Here is a 21,719-nt window from a genome sequence, read left to right as displayed (position 1 = left end):
TTCCTGGAACAAGGGAGGAAGCAGCAAAAATTAGGTCAGGGCATGGGAAAAGGTGGGAACACCCCTTTTAATTCGCCTACAGATCAGTGTAAAATGATCTCAAAACTACGCCCTGAAACTACATATTTGTAATGAAAGATACCAGTCACCTCAGTATATATGTTAAACTGCTTTCCAGAAGATTACTCATTTTCTCTTCCTGTCATTACAAACATCCTGTGAGTGTCCTCATATTAAGTCCTTTTACATACTCACTGTGAATCCAGCAAGATTTCCAGCAATCTGGAAATGCTACTGTAGGTACTTGGTTCATCTCACCACTTTCGAAAACTTTCTAAATGGACACAAATTCATGAGGCATTTGTTTTTTTCCCAGTTTTGTTGCGAGGACCTGTACTAACTGCATGGGGTTAGAGGCAACCTCTCTTTCCAATCCAGGTGGCAGGCAGCTTAGCCACCCCTTGCTCACTCATCGCCTTGACCCCTACCTTCAATTGTCCACGCACGATCCAGCTCCTGCAAAAGTCCACTGCCAAAGTTTTCCCTCCCGCATGCAACTCCAGCCACCCTCTTCCAGCTAAACTCTAAGCTACCACACACAAGCTTCCTAGCTAATTCGTACAACGCTGCTACAAATCAAACATTAACTTGACCTGGCTTTCAAGAATTTACATGGCTTCTACCTAAACACACCTCCAGACACATTTCTCTACCACAGAAACAAATCAAACTTCATTACTTTTGTCTGCAGATATTTCCTGCCTTCCCTCTGTTGCCCATCTGCCTGCAGCACAGTTTTCCCCCCTCTTCTTCCCAAAGCTTTATTTCAAGCCACTTTCTTGGCTACATTCAATTCACCACTGAAATTCCTTTCTGCTGCCTCACCCTTAAACATGAAACATGGGCAGCAAAGGCAATGAAAGACAGAAGATGTACATGTGTCTTTCCAACTGTACAGTCAGCTCACTGCAGCTCTCCCCCCCCATCCCTGCTCTTAATTTTGACTTGTTGATACATTTCAACTTCTTTTTTCCTAAAGGACTTTTTTTATTATTATTATTTTTGTGTGAGTGAGGTTCTTTAACATTAAACTTCCATTTTGGTGTAATAGTGATATATGTTTATTAAGGAACATTGGGGAATCTGTCAATACTGAACTGTTTATACATTGTCATTTTTCGAATTCTTGTCCATAGAAGCCCACTGGCACACACGTATAACCAAATTCATCTCCAGTACATCATCACACAGGATTTAGAGAAATTACGTCCATTTCCTTACCCACACTGATTTTTAACCACTCAAAAAACCATACCATTTGATTTGTTTTAGGGCACGAACATCAAAACCAACAGCTCTTTCTTTTTTCTTCTGGCAGAAATCAAGCGTAGCTAGGGCTTTTAAGAGAGTATCATAACACCAAGTTCAATTTATTATCTGTCCACCTCCTTACCCACAATAATTTTAAAATCCTTTTGTATTTACTGGAAGACTATCCTCCAAAAGAAACACATCAAAACGTAATGCAATGACTACACCACCCATCAATCTTACAGATGCTTCTGGGGATCTTAGGATGGAAGAAAATCAACTATAATTTAATCTTCCCCGTGCCACGCCACATAAGTCATAGAGCTTTCCAGGAACTCCTAGCATGAGTTATATCAGAAATAGATTCCTAGATCTTAAACATATGTTAGAAGCACTAAATTTAGGGAACTAATTTCCCACTGTGTGGAATCTGAGCTTCAGTGTTCACTCCCTTACCAAGGCCAAGTTTACTTAAACATATACTTCAAATTTAAAAACTAAAATATATATGTGTGTATATATATCTTGGAGGATATCTGTCCATAACGACTCTAGAGAGCATCCTGCAGTTCACCTTTTTTTACTTTATAGTTTTAAGAGCCTTAACGGTATGCTTATAAATTTACATACTTTTCATTCTAAATGTTAAAGTAGTGTGCATTCGTTACGGAAGCGGTAAAGTTCATTAAGTCATGGAATTAGTTATCAACTAATTTTTGACAACAGTAAGGTCTCCTGTACATAGAGTATTCTGTGCAATTTTCCTCTCTTCTCAATTCACTTTATTTTCCCCCCACGTAAGAAAACAGTTTATTCAAGACCAGCCCAGCTCTGGGAACTGACAGAAACATGGAAAAAAAAATCTTTTAAAACAGTAACCTAGTTCTCCAAAACGTATGGTTCGTACGCCCAACATAATTAATGAGTAACTGTCTCAGAGGTCTGTGATGCAGAGATCATCTCTTCTGCCCTAGCAATATCTGTGGGATGGGCTCAGGACTAGTCCACCCTGATGTTGAGCATGGCCAAACGGCATCAGGCAAGCTACCTACTCTTCTGGGTGATGGGGTGGCAGGCTTGCATACACTTGAGGAATATCCCTTTGGGGAGAGAAGATTCTGTCTCACATAGCAGTTAAACACCACCAGGATGTTCACTCGGATGGAGAACTTAATTTCTTAGACTTAAAAAAAACCCCCACCCCTAAAAAAACTCTTCCAGAAACCAAGATTCAGAAACAGAGATTTCTTAGTTCTAAGAAATAGATTCTTGAAAAGCATGGTGACCAGAAACAATTAATTCAGTTCATAAACAGTTGATAGTATTTGCTTTGTTTCTACAAAAATTGGTATGCTTTAAACACAAAACAGGCTTGATAAGGAATTTTCATCTCCATCCAGCACATTTAACTAATGAAAACAATTTTAAATGCTGGTTTTGTTCATTAATTGGGTTCCAATTTCCATCCAAATGTAGCCTGATGAAAATCAGAAGTTAAAAATTAATCAGGCATATAAGAAAAGGACCATTCATCATTTTTTAACAGAAAATGGAAAAAATACATTCACCAAAGCAAATGGTAAACTGCATAATTGTTTAAATAGAGAGATATTCACTATGTTTGCAAAGGGTAGCTGTGGTGGTACAGACTACACTAAAGCTTTTAGAAGGCAACTAAAGCACAGATGTAAAACTTGGTAAGTCAACTTAAATAAGATTTCCTGCTTGCTCATTTAAATCATGATTGAAAACAGTGATCTAAGAGTTGTAAATTAATCTACCCCACTGGACGAAACTAAGCAACTGCTTCTGCACACCAGTAGCTCCAACGTTTTATAGTAATCCAACTCTTTCCTGTAGCAGCTTGGATACACCTCCTTCCATACCTCCTGCAGGGCCCTGAACACCAGCCATCTGTCCCCTAGCCTAACAGCCCATGTCAACTATTGAAAAAAAAAAAAAAATATTACTTCTTTTTTAAATTCCCACCACCTCCATCCAAGATTTAGCCTAACCTGTTCCTAAATCCTGTAACCCCTGGCTGTTTCCCCATTACACGGGGCTTGCCTGGAGCCCCTGCACCGCAGATACCATTCAGGATGCTTCCCTTCACTCCAGCCAGACTCTGCAGACCTACAGAAGATTTTTCCCAGGAGAATCACTTCTCTGCTGCCATCCCTACCATGTTATAGTTTACTCTTAGAAAACTGGCTTAGCAGAGTAGTCCTGTCTTAGTTTCCAAAACCTCAGCTGGGGTGAGGCTTTTCCCCCATGCCCTTCAGTACAAAGGTTACTGCTCCAGACCAGCACTAGAAGCTGAGGACTCCCAGCCAAGAAAATCTGCAGATTCACTCTTCTTTCTGCAACTCTTGTTTGCATAGCTAGAAAGATCTGTAGAGCCCAATAGGCTGCCCTTGGGATAAGCTTACTGTAACACTTTTTCTGCCAAGGCCTGGCGCATCAGTCCTACAAACTGCCCAAAATCACATGCAAGAAGGAGAGCTTTTCTCTTATCTGATAGATCACCAGAAGGAAAAGCATTCCTCCTCATCTTGCACTGCACAACTGCCAAAGCATGGCTAGGCAGGGATGAAAGCTCAGAAAAATAAAACTATGATTCTTCAGATAGTGGTAGGTGAAAGAGTAGGTACCAAACCATTAACACTGGGGGAGTGGACACTGTATTTGGGGAATGGTATTTAGAAAACCAAAATCCAAACACACACAAGAACAAAACCACAAAAACCCAAACACCACACACACACAAAAAAAGAAAAAAAGAGTTTTGCCTCCTCGGTTCTTCCCCAAGATGAAGCCCCCTCCCTTGTTTTCAGCTGCTGCTAGATCAGTCCACAGCTCCCTCAGTCAGTGTGAGCATGTGGTCCCACCCACTGCAGGGATAGTAAGGGAACACGTTTGGTATTCATGTCCCTTGTGTTAACTTGAGCATTAATCTCAGTCTTTTTCTGCAAGCCTGCCAACAGTACAATTTTTTTTTTCCAGTCATGTTTAAGTGTCTCCATAGGCCCCTTGCTCCATCAAACGTATGTGGTTGGTAAATCCACAGCAACATTTGGGATAAGGTTGTAAATCTTCAAAAATATTGTACCCACTGAATTAAATATCTTGTGCCAGACATCAATGGGAGCAGAATCAGATCTTTGCTGGTTTCTAAGCCCATTATGCATCTCCAGTACATGTTTTCATTTACTCTAAATGTGTTGTAAATGAATTACCTTAGGACAAGACATTTATTTTAAGTCACGAAGTCATGTTATCCATTTCTAGCCAGTACCAGTTTTTTTAGCTGAGGGAAATAATTAAAAACTCTTTTAAGACTGCATGGAACAGTCTCAGCCAATGTTTGGTTACCATCTAGTCTAGTAGATTGTTGGTGGGGTTTTTTGTCTTCAGATAGTAAACAAATCCACTCTGTAAAGTAAAAAAATACAACCAAGTAGGTGACTGCATTAAAAAGTTCTCTTTTGCCATTCTCCCCCTTCCCAACTACCATGAACACCATCACCAAGCCAAGGCAGATTTACAAAAGACTCACTTGGTCTTCAGAATACCCTAAACTTTGTCAGGAAGTGAGGTATCATTTTATTCAAACCCTCTACCAGACCCAAAGCCAAAATTTAAACCATGTTTTTGCAATGCACGGTGAAGAATTATCCTGGCCTACAGCTATACTAAATGCTCTTATTTATTTAGTAATAAAAACTTGCAGCAAGGGGAAACCAACATTAAGCCAAGTATCCTTGAAGACATTCCAGTAGGATTCAATGGATTAATAAAAAAATAAGCTTTTGACACTGGTGAAAGAAATCCTAGTGTATTCATTTTCCAGTACTAACACTAAAACTTTAAGCCTTCGGTGGAAACAAGAGGCTCATTAAGGAAAACTTATTTAAGTATTGGTAGATAGGTCTAGCATGATCCACAGTTTTACAACATCCTTGCAAATACCTCTTGAGTCACCATCTTGTACATCAGCTAAAGCTGTGCTGCCAGCATAGGTTAACAAACTGAGGCCTGAGCTCCCCCCACCCTCTGAGCTTTTTGGGTTTATTTAGAACAGATTTAAGCCCATGGTGCGAGTCTAAAACCTTCTGCCACATTCACTACCCAAAAAGACAGGATTATACTCTGAAGGTAACAGAGTTCTTCACTGCTGAATTCAGCCAGTCAAGAGCTAGCAAAACATAATCTAAAAGAAGCAACATGTATTTTTAACTTCACTCCGGATACCCAGAAGCATCATCCATTTTCCCATGCACAAACTGTACTGCCACCATCCACCCAGAGCTTTATCTTCACGTGAACCCCAGATGGATGCAAGAGGCAGGAGTGGTGGGAAGGATGTCCAAGTACAACAAGGAATTCCCCCCTCCAGCAGCTTCAATATCATGCTTGCAACTACCTTCTCCTAGTGTGGCGAGGAGCTCATCACACCACCTCCCACCACCGTCCAGGTCTCTGGGCTGGCAACCTGCTGTGTTCAGAGCAGAGCCGGCTGCCTCTTACCCTGCAAGCATTACTGCTGCACCATGTAGGAAACACTTGGGTCACTAGATGAACCAAAAGCATGACTCTTTCTGAGGCAACCAGCCCAAGCCACCACCCTCTCCCCGCCATTAGTCCTGCACACCCAGAAAGCATGCCATGCGGGTGGGAGCCCTCTGTCCAGCTACCCGAGCCGGTCCTCTCCTTTTGCTTGAAAACCTAAGCAATAACCTCCGTCTGCATTACCAGTTTAGGGACTACTGCATTGCAGCACCTGAAACTCAAACACAGCTGATTATTACACAATGGTCAGTACCTTCAGTGAGATGCTACTGAAATCATCTCGCTTAGTATCGCTCATTCCACTTCTTGGCTCTCAACTTTAGTACTTTTCATCACCATCATCTTCTACCTGGCAAGCCATGGGGATCTCCTCAGACTACTAGAAGTCACTAACAGGACCACACCTATCAGAAGTGTTTCCAACATGAAAACATAGCCAGGAACGAGGGGGTAGAAATCACAGAAGCAGAGAAGGAACATTTTCTGGCAGGCTGGTTATAAGGCATTTCACAAGCAGGAACAGGTCTGACATATTTCTGAACATGGCATGAACTTTTTGTTTTTGCAAAATCTGATTGGCCACAATGCCAAAAAAAGCAATCTGCCACCTTTTATTCTGAATAGACAGCCAAAAGCAGAAATCAACAGAAGGAACAGATTGTGAGACTACGTAAGCAGGAATTTTGCTGGTCATTCACAAGCAAACATCGGTATTTGGTGTTGCAACACTGCACAGCCACCAAAACAAAAGTGCTTATGTATGGAAACACTTCCACTTCAAAAATCACGGCTGTGACACACCAGCCACATGGGCACTCCAGACTCCTAGAAGTTGCCCATGAAATCTGTGGCTTTGAAAAAATACAGGTACTCATCAGGTCTTATTTACAAAGAGACTGCTCTCAGATTCCTTGGCAGCTGCAAGAAAAACAGGTTGTGGAAACACAGAAGGGTCACTTATTTTTCCATCATGTTTAATGAACAAACAAACCAGAGATGGAGCCAGCTACACCAGAATGAGGACTTGACCTATTTTTGTTTCTGGCCTGAAGGAGCTCAGCACACTCTAGTAACAAAATATTATTTGGCACCTTAAGGAATTAAATTTCCCATTTAGTTTAACATTCAGAAGATGCTGAGCTTGGGAGTCCAAGATGTTCAAGGGAACACTGATTAAATCTTCTTCCCACGACAAGAATCTGGGAGCAGGGGACCAACACAAATTCTTATCTCTTGTCCCAAGGAACTACAAACATCACTACAAATATTCAAACCTGCAGTAAGGAAGTAACCATTTTTATTTTAAAAAGCGTGCGTTACTAGTTAGCAAGTGATGTTATTTGCTTTATGACAACCTCAGAACTGTAAAAAGAGCTATTAAGAATAACTGGAGGCTTCAACACCTCAGAAAAAATACCAACTGTCAACTTGCCAGATCTTTGTACATCGTACGGTGCCAATTGCATTTTTGCTTCCCTCACTGGGGGCCAGTCCATCTCCAGAGGCAGAATAGTTTCTGATTACTCCGGACATGGGTCCCTGCCAACACAGCATGGTAGGAGCAGGAGACTTCGAGGCGGTGGGAAGACTAACCATTTTCTCCGCAGGGCAGAACAATCCCACAATGTTATGCACCATGGAGCAAATTTCTTAGTTGTCAAAAATGCATCATTAATGAATTTAAGAAGCTAAGCAGCAGGAAAGGTGTATTCAAGGCACTGAGGTTACAATCTTCAAAAGAAGTCTAATTAGCTGGTAGTGGTTTTTGCAGACAGTGCTGTTGTTCTATAGTGCCCTCCTTGAGATTGTGTGCTGCATATGTATGGTTTTCATTTCACTGATATGAAACCATTTTGTAAAAATACTGGCAAATCCTTCTTCATCCCCCAAAACCACATCCTCTTTTGGCTGTAGGACAGCTCCTCACAAAATCATCTACTGCTTAACTGGCTAGCCAAATTAGGGCAAAGCCACTTACAACTACACACATTATAGATATACATACATTAACTACCCCTGGGTAGTTTGGACGTAACAGTTGCACAAGCTAATCCTATCAAACCCAGACATCCAAAGGAGCCCAACTCCACCGAGTAAGAGTCAAAGTACCTGGAAACATAGGACAGTTTTTCCTCTTCCTTGTCTCTCATCTATGCTCAGGGCATCAAATGAAGGCCCTCAATGAAGCAATTTTTCATTTTAAATTACTTTTCTTTCCTGCCAAAAGCACAATACAGTTATTTCTCCTCTTACATCTACACGATATAGAAGATCTCTTTTTTACTATTATCATTTAAGAAAATTACTGGAGAATAAAGAAGGAATCTCTCTTTTGACCACAACATCTTCTAAGAAGAAAAGTTTTCCATTGGCATGTTCCTCACCTGCAACAAAAAGCTTCAAGAGATGGCAAAAAGAATAAAGGAAATCAACCTATCAGCCTAGCTGTACAAGACTTTGTCATCAGAAAAAGGTGGTTTGATTTCTTGGTTTTGTTTACTGTAGCAAACTACCTTTTTTTTCCCCTCCCCCTTTCTTTTTTTTTTTTTCCCCCCTTCCTAGAAGCCTCTATGCATATCACATAACCTGAAAATTAAACTGTGAGGCTAAAGAAAAGGTTAGAAAGAGTGCATTTTGAGGGTAGAGCTTCAAGAAGCTACAACGGGTGTGCAAAAAGACCAGTAGAGAAAGCAGTCATACTGTGAGCGGGGGAGCGCCTCTTCACCTTAGCTAGCTTTCACACAGCAGAAGTTCAGCCAACTCTTACAGGACCTTACAGATGCAGGAGAGCAGCTGGCGTGAACTCCTCTTGTGGAGGAAAGCTGCCTACTTCTCACCTTCCTATGTGTTTTGAGTACATTTGACATGCGACAGAAAGAAAGAATTAATTCTGCTGCCCTGTTTCAGGACATTTAAGGGCAGGATGAGCTCTCCACAGGTTAGCCCTCCTTTGCCCACACCCTTGGGATGACAAATTTCAGACCCAAAGGCTACAAAAGAAATGCAGTCAGATGTACAATTAAACATGCAAATTTTCAATTCGAAAATGAAGGGTGCAACTCACTTCATCCCAGGAGACGGGACAGGTGCATTTAATTGCACAACTGTACACAGTTGAACATTAAGACAAGGATTTTGTGTTTGTTTGGAGCTTTAAAGTCTTCAGTGTTGCATGAGAACAATCTATTCTTGAGACACAAATATGTGCATATTCTCCGCAAAGTTCAGAAGACAGAAGCAACAACTTCATCAACACAGCTTTGAGCAGTACAACACTACATCTGAAGCAGTTTGGCTGGGATACTTTCTAAAACATTTTTTTGTGGCAACATATCTTCTGGAAAAAACCTAAGCACGGGGAATATTCACTTTTGCAGAATCGTACTCTCCTCCTCATACAAATCCCAATTCTTCATGATATTTATTATGAGTGACAGTGGGCAGACTAACAAAACTATTTGCAATTGTGTCAGAATTGCAACACACACAAGCATTTAAGTGCAGAATTAAGGAGAAATATTTAAGACTAAACAGAAAGTGGTGGTTCTCCAGGCCCAAAAGCAGCTGGAGAAGAGGTCAGCTACAAATAGGCACAGAAAGGCTACTGGTCCTTAGTATGGTCACACAAGGGCACACATTCAGCAGAAGAAACACATTAGTTTTATCATATCACCAGGATCGTAAGAGTAAAGTCGTGCCCATTTGACAGTAAAAAGAATTTAACTCCTAATATTCTTAACTGAGACATTTCTCAAGTCCTACTTTTTCCTCAAACCTTAAAACATTCCAATGATTCCCATATGTTCAGATTTACTTGTCTTGTAGGAGGCCAGAGAAAAGTATATAGATCTTGAATTTTTGCAAAAAGAGACAGGAAAATTCAGGAATTGAAACACAATATGCAATTCCTTTGCATCATTGCATCCCTTTTAAATGGCTACAAAAAAGGAGTGCTTTAAACAGGCAAACAGAGCTTGGACTTTGCAAATAAATTATACAGTTACAATATCAAGAATAGTGGCTAGTGATAGGTAAATATAAAAAAAAATTTTTAGCCTGCACTAGATGTGGTGCTCAGACACTCTTAGCCACATGCAGCGGACACGCGCACACATATGCATGTTTATATCTGTAATCAGACAGGTTCTAAGGGTAGCCTGTGCCTTCCTGTGTGGACTCTACTGCCAGGACAAAAGGATAAAGCAACCACCAGATTTATAGTGAGACAGAAACTGCATCTCAGTCGATTAAATTAGATGAAGCTCTACACAATAAGACTTTGGTGTTATACACCAGTGTGAACCATCATGGACCACAGAGAATGAAATAGCTCAATCAAGGGGAAATTCTTCTCCTGAGCCTTGAACACAGTCCAAGGAGCTAAACACAAACCAGTGTCTGGTAACAACGCCGTCTCCTAAATTTGTGGCACTGGACTATTCCTGAAGCAGCTGGAGAACAGTGTTTATGCCCTTGTCAAATATGCCTTAAAGTTTTGCATGAAGAGGGAGAGGATGAAGCATCACACAGCTCATGTTAACACAGCTAAACCTATTTAATTACTCAGTCCCAAGCTCCTGAATACTTAGTTTTAGGAATACTTGTCTATGGCTGTATATATGGGTGTTTAGACCTGTCACTAAGTTCTGGCAATGTAACAAAATCCTGGATCTCTTTACTATGCAGATTTTACCCTTTCCACCCATATAAAAGAGCAGCATCAGGAATGTGACAGACACTTGTTTCAATAATTAAGAAGACACCTCAGTTTCTTCGAGAACAAGTCCTACACAAGGTCACAGCAATACCTTGTCACTAGAAAACAGTACATATGAAGGACCAGCTCCATATGGAAACTCTTCTGCAAATGCCCAAAGCTCACCCACCTACCTCTTCTGACCCAAGGGAGAGCCACTTGTGAGTCCATTCCCACAAAAAGGTGAAGGGTCCATACATTCAAAGATATTCAAACAAAAGTTTCATAACCCTTGGGCACATCATAGTGGTGTCCCAAGGCTCACTACAGGGTTTGTAAAGACACGTTCACAAAAGGACTTCAGTGACATCAGATGTCAAACAAACAGGGGACAGGGAAGAGCTACCCATGTCCAGCCCTGAGCAGAAAGCAAAATTTGCATTGAGAAAAACAAGCAAGACAGCAGCAGGATACACTACTTATACCCTGGTGCCAGCAGTGTTTTCAGAAAGGATTTTCAGCTGCCTGAAAGGGATATCCTCAATGCCAGCTAACCAGTGCTCCCAAGCGTACAAGGACATCCACTCAAAGCAAACTAAAGGGACTTGGGTTGCCCAAACACTTTTGCCAAAGCAAGGAACTTGGTGACAAATAGCTCATAGGTAAATGGACATAAAGTCTCCCCGTGATTTCTTCATCAATGCTCCTTTTAAGACCTTCTTTCCTGAAGCCTCCTCTACTCACACAGATTTTATTTTTAAATCCCTTATGAGCTCTCCTAGCTCTATGGTTACCTTTAGCCTTTCAAGTTATTTCTGTTTCTTCTTTAAAAATATAACCAGCCTTTTTCTTTTGCTCATTCTACTTCTACATGCCCCAATACCCTATTTAATTAGCATCTTAAAAATTGTTCTATTACAGAAAAAAAAATTAGAGGGGTAAAACTCAGGAATTACAGAAACTAACTTCATACACCAACAAGATTTGTCTTTGTCCAATAAAGTAAAAAAAAAAAAAAATTAAATGGAAACTTTGTTTTCTGGAAAACTGCATCTATTAAAAGCAACTCATAATTTTCCTTGTTTTCCTCTCCCCAGAGAGGGTCAGCTGCTCCAAGTCATCCAAGGGGCTGACTTGCCTGGAAAGCCCACAGAACCACGTGCTCTCTTCCAGGTAAGGTCACGTACAAGTAAAAAAAGGTAAGGTAGTTTCAAATTGTTCATGCTTTTGGTTCAGTAGCCCTTAGCGTCAGGTTCAGGGGCTGTCTTAGTACCACCCCCAACCTCCACAAAAGCCAGAGTTTATCCTCTGAATCTGAGTTTATCCCATCTTTTTGCACATTAGTCTAAATGTATCCGGAACAAGAGCTTACACAGAGGACTGAGCAAACAGCATGAACAGGAGCGGGAGTTCAGACAGCGTGGTCCTTCCACCTGCAAAGTTTCTACGCTTTTACACAATGACACTTGTTTCTTGATGGCTTTTTCCAGATGTTGCCACTGTCCTATTTCCAGAAACCTGGAAACAGCTAGAGATACTAGCAGGCTAAAAAAAGGTGCATCTGGGAAGGGATAAAGGTGCACTAGCAAGGGAGGGACAGACAGGAATAAGATTGAAATCACCAAATTCAGCACTGTTTAGGTGCTTATTTAAAGCAAAAGCAAGAAGAAGCCACAACAAAAGGAAAAAGTGGGAAAGAAATGAAAATAAACCAGGTGAGGAACAGAACTGTAGGCTTATGGTATGAATCTCAAGAATAGCAAAGTAGTTTGCAAATCTGGAGCGCAAAGAAAGAAAAAGCTACACTTTTCATTACCACTGAAGTAAAGAAAGTTACATACTGTTAACAAATTACCTCTAGTTTCTCTTAAAAAAGAAGAAATAAATTGAGGCAATCCATTACCACAGATGGCATTTTGTACAATACAATGAAGCAGAAACCTGTATTTTTTAGTTTAGTCTGCCACTCTAATCAAAGTGCAGAGGGACTGCGGGGGAGAGAGAATTTGTTTGTCATAAATAGAGGCACTTCTATTAGCAGTAAAATAACAGAGTATAAACATATTTCCGTTGTAGTTTTCATTGGAGCACTTTTTCCTGATAAAGCCACTATTATACTCAATAGTTTATAATACATTCATAACACCCAAGTTGTTCATTCCCACAAGCAATCCTACAAGTGCAGAATTTTTCCTGTTCCTTGCAGTGACATTTTCTTGGCTTCTTCCTCTGGGAAAAAAATTTAGGCAACAACTTCCCTTTAGTGCAATATATATAGACCCACTTGAGTTATTTGATAAGGTTCAGTGTGCTGTGCTGCATTTTCACTTTTCTAGTTCATGAAGAGTCTCAGACTTAGCTCTCTAGATGTTACTGTTGAGCAAAGAAGAGGGCAAAGTCAGCCACATCAGAGTTTGTAAAGCTCTGTCATCCACTTGCTAAGAGTTCATTTTGAAAATTCATCTTCCATTGAGTTGCTAACAATGACCACTACCAGAAACAGGGAAGAGAGATGAAAAATCACCTTCTCTGTGTCATGAGGTTGTCTTTGCTTGAATAGCAGTGCACCACCTCTTTCCAGAAAGACTCTGGAGCTTTCTGCTCCAACAACTTATCTTCTGCTCCGTAGCAAAAGACCTCATTTATGATTACTAATCAGCACTGGCTTTGAATAAGATTCTATTGAACTTTTTCACATATTTCTTAGAGAGCAATGTGGCAAGCAAATCACAGCTTTCTGGAGATTAATCCATGTAATTTAAGTCCTATATATTTAGCAATATTGCATTTTAACAGGGCTTGTACATTCATAAAACTACTACATTCAAACAAACATATTAACTACATATAGATCCCCACTTCATGATAAGATTTTTTTTCCTTCCATATCAACAGGAATACAATTGCAGACTAGCATTATTAATTGAAAATTCCAGCAATTTTTAAATTCCATTTTACATGAGATTTCTTTATGTAATAATTCACGTTCCCTAGAAAATAGGATCTAACACTTTTCTATGAAAAACCAGTTTCTGGTTTCACTGAGCATTTCACTAAATGACCAATGAATGCCTGCTCCCAACTGCAGCCACATGAAATATTTTCAGCAAGCAGAAAGACAGACAACATTTAGAAAACTGACAGAACACAGCTAATAAAACACTGTTCCCAGATCTTTGAGGTAATTTGGCAAAAATACAAATGGATTAGTTTTGAACAGCAGCACTGTACAGATTAGTATCACCATCCACTAACCATCCAAAATCAGAGACTTCCCTTACCCCAAATGGTGGATATGAAGCAGCAGCAGCAGCGGAGGCAACACTCACTGCGGGAGGTGGTATTCCTGAAGAAGAAGGTGGGAACAGACCCAAGGCATTCAGATTTAATCCAGGAATTAAATGTGCTTGAAGCTGCAACGGCAGAAGAGTTATTTAAGATTTACAATCCTGGTTATTAACTTTAATCAAAATCCTAGTTGGCATAGGCTATTAACCTTTTGAGAAGATGTCAATATGTTATTTAAAAAAAAAGTTAATCTCCATTACCCCAAGGACTCCACTTCAAACATAGTTCCCACACATATGCACAGACCAATAGCATTAAAAATACGTAGCAGGAAAGGCAGCTGGGAATCACTTGCTACAACTTAATCCGTGAAATATATGACAAACTTTATAGCAAGAAATTCAGGCAATAGTACAATATACTTCCAGAGTGAACAAAATTATCAGAGAAATAATGTAGTAATTTTGGCTTTATACTGAAAAGACAGCCCTGTAGAAACAGAGAAAACTCATGCACAAACCCTGACTTTTCATACACTGGGAGTACACACCACACTATAACCCCATCCCCTCTCCCATATCTCTTCCCTCCCATGCCTTGCAAAATATGAAGTAAGATGCCCCCAGCGTTTGCTGGGAAAGCATCAGCTATAAAGTTGCAGGTCTCTTACTTGACCACACCTAAGAAAAGTGGCAGCATCACGTGGTAGGAAGCATTTTTTGTCCGTGATACAAAACTTGTCAGTACCCCTTTTTGCTTTTCCAGATTATTGCCCAGTAATGTGACTATACTTTAGAAATACCTCAGAAATTCATCGTCTCAGGCCATCGAGATAAGCCAACCATGAGCCACCAAAAACACCTAAAAAAACTTCACCAACTAAAAAAATACCCTAATAATCACTACAAACTAAACTTTAAATCCATCTAGTAGCAGAAGTAGTTTTCTGCTTACCACACATTTGCCGAACAGGAGAGCAGCCTCAAGCTCACCCCATGTACTGCTCACTATATGAAGTAAAAATGTACTACTACAAAATATTTTATTGTGTCCTCATGTGTAGTTTGTCCTGCAATTTGCTTATAGTGTGGTAGGGAGGGGATAAGTGGAGAGAATATTCTCTCCAGCTGGTAGGAAAACCATGAAGAACAACAATTTCTAGAAAAATCAGAGACTGCTGTAAACTGAAAAAATATTTCAGTCTGGTTCTAGACCATGAGATTTGGATATACACACAAAAGGCTCTTCATAGCTTATAAAAAATCTCAATCATTTCTCAATATGCATTAGTAATACTTTGGCAAACTAATGAGATGTGTTGTTTTCATTATATAATCACCAATCATCTTTGAATAACTAAATGCCTGCATCATCTATGTCAAGAAAAAAACTTAATAAAGCCTCTTAAATAATTGAAAGCAGGAGAGATCCTTCTTCCATATGTTGTTATGCTTTTAACATGAAGAAGCTGGGAATCACTACTTTAAGAAACATATACAAACCAGAGCACATAAACCACAGTAGTACATAAACACACATTCCTTTAGGTTTTTGCAACAAAGAGAGTGAAATGCTCGTTCTTCCTCTCAATCTACATCAATTTCTCAGTTCCCCTACTCAAAACAAACCAGAAAATAGCATACGTACATAAATAATAAAAAAACCTCACCCAAGCCCCACAAATTAACACAAGAGGCAGAGAAAGGTTGCAACAGAGAAATTCTGATACAGTATTAGGAAAGAAATTTTCACCATAAGAGTAGTGAGACATGGCACAGGCTGCCCAGAGAGACTATGGACTTTCTACCCATGGAGCTGTTCAAGAAGGGACAAGTCCCTGCACAGACTCATTTAACTTTGAAGTGAGCCCTACAATGAGCAGCCCCTCTGCTGGGCCAGGTGACCTCCCTAGGTCCCTCACACCTAAATCTTTCCATGGTTTTAGTTCCAGAAAAGGTCCATGCCACAAGAAAACTCACATTCATAGCAGCAATATCATTTTCATAGGACTCCCTGATTTTCTTCATAATTTCTTCCTCAGCCTTGGCACAAGTTTCAATACTGCCTTTAACTGTAATGGTCCTTTCCGGATTATAGAGTGTCAAGTCCTGCAATCTGCAAATGAAACAGAAGCGCAGTTAATTAGCAAACAGCAGAGAGTAAATCCAGGTTTATCATTTGAGCATGAAGACAACCGAGCACATTGAGTTTGCCCTCCAAAGAGCTTGGTATCAATTCGGAACAATGCTCAAACACAGTTCTCAGAGTCTGGACAAACACTGTCCTCACAGCAAACACAACAAAACCCATCGCAACCAGGTTTGGCATCAGATGGCTGAGGTGTGCTTAGGTGCAACACAAGATGGAAGCCATCACACCCTGTAGGAGCATGAGCTGCAGAGCAGTGCAGCACTGTGTAGCTTTGCGCACCAGACATTTTAGACATCCCAGAAACACAGACCATAAGAACCTTTCTTTCCTTGAGAACAATATTGGATTCCTTAAGGAAGGAGGGAGGGAAAAAGCCCAACCCTCAGTGAAACTGTTGCAGGAGAGCCTCCAAATCCTCATAACAGGAAAACCAAAAGCTGTACACAAGTCAACATTTGCTGCAAAACACTAATAACTCCTTAGGGAAAATGAAAGGATCACAGCATTAAACTAGTGCTTTGTTAGGTTACAAATGCCAACCTACTACAGTAAAATAGAAGAAACCAACTGGGAAGCCATGGCATATCCATGTACTGAGAGGAAAGATGAGGTGAAGGGCTGAAGACCAAAAAAAAAAAAAAAAAAAAAAAAAAAAAAAGTCAGAGTAGGATGCAGGAGGGGTGAGGAAGCCCATGGCAGAAAGGAGAGAGGAAGCAGCATGCAAGGTTTGCTTTCTTGCACAGCAGACAGCATCGCAACCTGCACATCTCAGTTGAGCAGCAGCAAGCATGAAACGCATCCACAAAGCAACCCTTAGGTTTCCACTTTGCGAGCACCGAGTTACTGCCTCAGGAAGGAAGTGGTGGAAAACACCTCACAGAAGAAAAGAAACCCTAACCCAAACCAGCTGCCTTACTTTAACTTTATGGACAAGCTTACCAAAAAGCCTAAGTGAAGATACCAGGAGAAAGACTAATTAGACAAAGCAGAATCAATGGGCATGTATGCTCTTTTTTTGTGTACTGATTAAACCAGGCAACTTCATGGAGCTATTTCAGGCATGGCATGACAAGTATAATCTTGAGGCCAAGATTTTAATGCAAATAAACCATTAACTTGCTAAATTAAAAAATACTCTGCCAGTGTTTACAGACAAGGTGTTATTTGTGTCATGATCAATAAAGACAAGTTGGTTTCACAGAATGAAGACCATTATCTCATTTACTCTGTACATATTTCTTTTCCTTTCAGTAACAGCATTAACAGTCTGTGTACTGTTTACAAAATGCTTATGCCAACACATTTAAGAGCATGCTGGCCTTACAAAACCTATTCTTGAAACAAACTTAGTTGTGTGCCTTTTTCTCCAGTTGATTAGCTTTTCCTCAGACTAATTCCATAAACATTCACATACCTTCAGGAAGGTCTCAGGTTCTTTCACCCAATTTTGAGTTTCTTCTTTTTGAGAAACCTCATTCACTCTTAGTTTCCTTGCCTTCATTTGAGCTATTTTCTGCAGCACACTTTTTTTGTCTCCTGCATGTATTTGCACCTCTTCATACATCTTCATATGTCTTCCAAATTTTCTCCCTTTCCTACAGCATATAAGCTTTATTCTCACCCTTTCTGGCTAAAGCCTAAGTCCAAAATGCCCTCAAATGCTCGAAAGTTCACGCCAGAGTATTCGTTATTCAGAACAGGAGGTTCTCTGAAGATATTGCTCCAGGATAAAACTATTATTAACAGCCAAGCTTCTACAGAGATGTTGATCTAATCAGTGATTTGCAGATTTCCAGTGAAGGTGAAAACTCCTGCTTAGTCTCAGCTAAATTTGAACAGGTCTCAGTTACCTTCACAAACTCACAGACCAACAGGTATTGCTTTGAAGCAGACTAGTCAATGTATCCCAGTTGGGCTGCTAGTGGCCAAGAGGGACGGAACTGCTACTAAAAAATTACTCTTTTCAGTATTTGCTTTATTTCCTTCCCTTTTGTCCAAAAACACGATCTATACCAGAAACTAAACCACCACTAGTTTCATGCATTTTCACACATAGCTCAGAACTGATCCAGGCTTGTAGTTTAAAACCACTTGTTATTACATACAGTATAATATATTAAAAACAACCGACACTTAAAATATAGTCTAACACAGGCTCCACATAGCCTATGTTTTTTTTAGGCTTGCTCTTGCCTGAGTTTACAATGAAGACTCACTGTTTACATTAAATTTAACTGAGCTTAAGTAATAGTTTAATCCACATTATGTAAAGGCCTCCAAAAGGTTCTTATCTCAGCCTTCAAAACACACATGATATTTTTGTAAGAACTCTGTACCTGAAAAGAACCACAGCTGCATTGCTGCTATTTGAGCCATCTTACCCAAAGATTAGGCCACCGAAAACTTACGGAGATATCGTGATTTTAGTATCCGTGTCCTGTTCAATTTTCTTCAGGTTTCTTCCTTCTTTGCCAATAAGTCGGCCAACAAAGTTGTTATGTGCCAATATCTTCAAGGGAATTTCTTCTGTACTGTAATGGAGGTTACATCCAGTGAGACTTTTGGAGAACAGTTTTTATGCATGTTATGGATAAATTATATTTTCATAGAAATGTCTACAACTCCCATTCATTTACACATGTTTATACTAGATGCAGAATGAGTCCGAGAGCAATGCACATTTCAGCCCTACCATCTACAGCTTCATTGTAACATACCTGCTAAATAAAAGTCAGACTGAAGTAGCAAGAGCTGTTGGGAAGGAAGAAATATACCTTAAAGCTTTTAGTGAGAGCTCACAACTTGTTATACGCTCACTGATTAAAAGCTATTGGTTGCTCAAGAAACTTCAGTATTTGCTCCAGTTCACCTCAAAATCACAGCCAGACAGTGGCTGAAAATGTAGATGTATGCTGGGACTAATTAAGCAAGTAGACTGTCCTGAAAGGAAAAAAAGTCTTAGTTCCTTTACCTACTTAAATATGGATAACGGCAACAAAGATTCGCTTGCTAACAGTTTTTAAAGACTACATCTTTAAATGGAGTCAACAAGAATTCGGAATTTTTAATGCCTCCGCAATGAAATGCCTTTTACTCACAATTTAGTATCTTGAGCTTCCTTTTGCATGATCTCCATAATAATTTTACAAGCCGTTGAGCAGCCTTCAGGAGTTGAGTGGATGGTAATTGGTTTCTCAGCAGCACCTGCATTCTCTTTACGATGAATATCAATTCTTGAAAGAAAGAAAAACACTAACTGTAACCATGCACTGTATGGTAAGCCTTGCATATTTCCAACTCTCATAAAACTAATTTATTTTGAGCTAACACTGACTACATTTAAGTGGTTTAATTTTGCAAAGGATAAAACTACTTAAACATCTCATAAATGCTATCTTTTTGTGTTAGAAAGAGCCTCTCCTCTCCTGATTTTACCTGCTAAACCCCATCTTTGTGGACACTGGGATCTCCTTTCCTCACTGAACTCTCATGAAGCTATCCAGGGGAGTTGTTAGGTAGACAGTCTGTGGCAAACCACCAAAGACAACATCTCATCCAGCTTTCCCAATGCTCTATCGCCAGCCCGGTCGCTCCGCTAATGACGACAGTCAGACTTTGTCCCACCTTTTCTTTTGTTAATGACCTCAGCAGCAGAGTTTCCTAGCACCTCTCTACTAGAGAAGTAGTAGAAGTAGATGCAAACAGCATCACAGTACTTGCGTTCATCCTGAAGATTACTTTGCTATGCTTTTTAAACCTAAGATTTTTCCTGACATTACCTTTCCTCTAACTCCACTCTCTACCACCCAAAAGCCTCAGTCTACACCACGGTTTGCGTAGCTCCAGGAATTTAACAAAAACTGATTATGACTTGCATCAAGATAATGCCTTGGATATTATTTGTCCTCTGCTAATAGCTGCAGGTCCCATACTCTTTCCACCTCTGCTTTTTGCTTCCTCCCTTCCCCTCCCAAATCATACCTGTTACCAAACTTAACAACCAACCATGCTACTTTTCAATTAACACCTTTATTTTTCCTGTTCTTTCTGATATTGAAAATTCATTTTGTTTCATGATGCAACATTTTCTAAGAAGCCCATGGCAATCCTTGGTGCAACTGGAAGTAAGTGACATTTCTTTTTTTATCCCCAAAACAATGAAAAGACCATTCTTGAAGTCATTTATCTGCAAAATTAGCAACCTGTGATTATTTCTGCCCTATGCATCCTTCTTTTAAGAGATGAAAGCTTTCCTTATGGCAATCTTCCAGGATTTTTATAGTCTGAGAAAGACATTTTAGATATCTCCTGAAAAATTGGTTGCCCATAGGCAAACTACAACCAAGTTTTGTCAGGACACCACAAATCTCTTAAATCTGTGTTGTTAAACACAGCTGTCTCCTGGGTTACAACATGCTAATGAGAGGTTGAAAGGAGCATCATGATAATCCTGGGTTTGAGGGGGGAGGGGAAGCCTGTTTGTTTGTTTATTTGTTGGGGGGGGAGTGGGGGGAGGGGGGGGTGGTCATTAGAGAGGACTCCCTTATCCTCATTAACTACTCTTAAAACTGAAGCCACCCACCCTCACACACAGCTCATTTGCAGGTCCTGCCTGCTCTAACTACAGAGCTGGGGGCTCACACCAGTGTGCTGCTGAAGACAACATCTTTCACTCTCAGCTCTTAGGGGTACCCTGGAAGAATGCTTCAAACACAATCCCCACCTCCCTTCTGCATCTGCACTGAGCTCCTCCTTGTGGGTAAGGATTTAACAGGCACTGAAAACAATCTCCTCCAGTGTCTCTAGACCCTAGTGCTCTCTAAGCCTCTTAGGTCACTTAGCAGCTTGCTTTTTGCCTCCCATGCATTTCCTTAATCTGTGTTTTGGTGCAGTCTGCAACTTGATAGCAAAAAATGTATTCACCAGAAATACGTGGGGGTGAGGTGCAAGTAGAGAGGGGAGATAGGAAGGTTGTTTTTTTCTTTCTCTAGGAATGCCCTAAAGTAAACTAAAGCTATAATAAACACTTAAAGGCTTATATATGTCACCACACTGGCTGTATGTCCCACAGACCTATATATTACAGCTCTTTCAGTTTCACTTTTTGTTCCAGAACCTTATTAACACATTTGTAAACAAACTCACCAGCATAAAGTACCATCCTACTAGCACTTCCTGGTTTTTGTTTTTTTTTTTTTTTTAAAAAAGGAGAAACAAGTCAGCTAGTATCTGAACATGTGTCAAGGACAGAATTTGGTCCTTAAATAAATCTTGCAAAAGTTTTCCTGTTCACTGTTACCTTCATTTGCTCCCTGACCACACAGGTTAGTTGCGAGCTTTACAAGTTTCCCTTTACATGGGAGATGAGGACACAATACTAAAGCTTAAAATTACAGTTTTGTAAAGTAACTTACTTGGACTGTGTCTGCTTTGTAATGTTTCTGATTGTCGCCCCTTCTTTCCCAATAATGGCTCCTACAAACTGCGTGGGAACCAGCATCCGTAGAGGAACGTCCGACTGTGGTTTCTGCCTTGTGCTTGCGCCGGGTGACCCTTGCCTTGGAGGACCCCTCTGTCCAAATCCACGTCTTCCCTGGGGATGCTGTTGCGGAGGTTGCTGGGCTGCCATTTCATCGGGGATGTACGCAACTTTCAAGGAATAGTTTTCAAGCTGAAACCCATTCAGTTTTTCTATTGCTCTGTT

The 21,719-nt window shown here is 40.3% G+C and overlaps 1 protein-coding gene across 1 annotated transcript in view; it reads right to left on the bottom strand.

Annotated features, from left to right (window-relative positions):
• The window catches only part of IGF2BP3 (insulin like growth factor 2 mRNA binding protein 3), a 118,768-nt gene that overhangs the window by 13,185 nt on the left and 83,864 nt on the right, over window positions 1-21,719 (bottom strand). Inside the window, exons 6-10 of the mRNA XM_009638673.2 lie at window positions 21,430-21,714; window positions 19,114-19,248; window positions 18,424-18,546; window positions 15,844-15,979; window positions 13,858-13,989 (exon numbers count right to left, since the gene is read on the bottom strand). Coding sequence (XP_009636968.1) covers window positions 13,858-13,989; window positions 15,844-15,979; window positions 18,424-18,546; window positions 19,114-19,248; window positions 21,430-21,714 — 811 coding nt within the window. The remainder of the gene's footprint in view (window positions 1-13,857; window positions 13,990-15,843; window positions 15,980-18,423; window positions 18,547-19,113; window positions 19,249-21,429; window positions 21,715-21,719) is intronic.

This window comes from Egretta garzetta, unplaced genomic scaffold (assembly GCF_000687185.1).
Source record: "Egretta garzetta isolate BGI_Z169 unplaced genomic scaffold, ASM68718v1 scaffold94, whole genome shotgun sequence".
Classification (NCBI taxonomy): domain Eukaryota; kingdom Metazoa; phylum Chordata; class Aves; order Pelecaniformes; family Ardeidae; genus Egretta; species Egretta garzetta.
The sequence above is the reverse complement of the archived record's forward strand: the minus strand, read 5'-3'. Positions and strand labels throughout refer to the sequence as shown.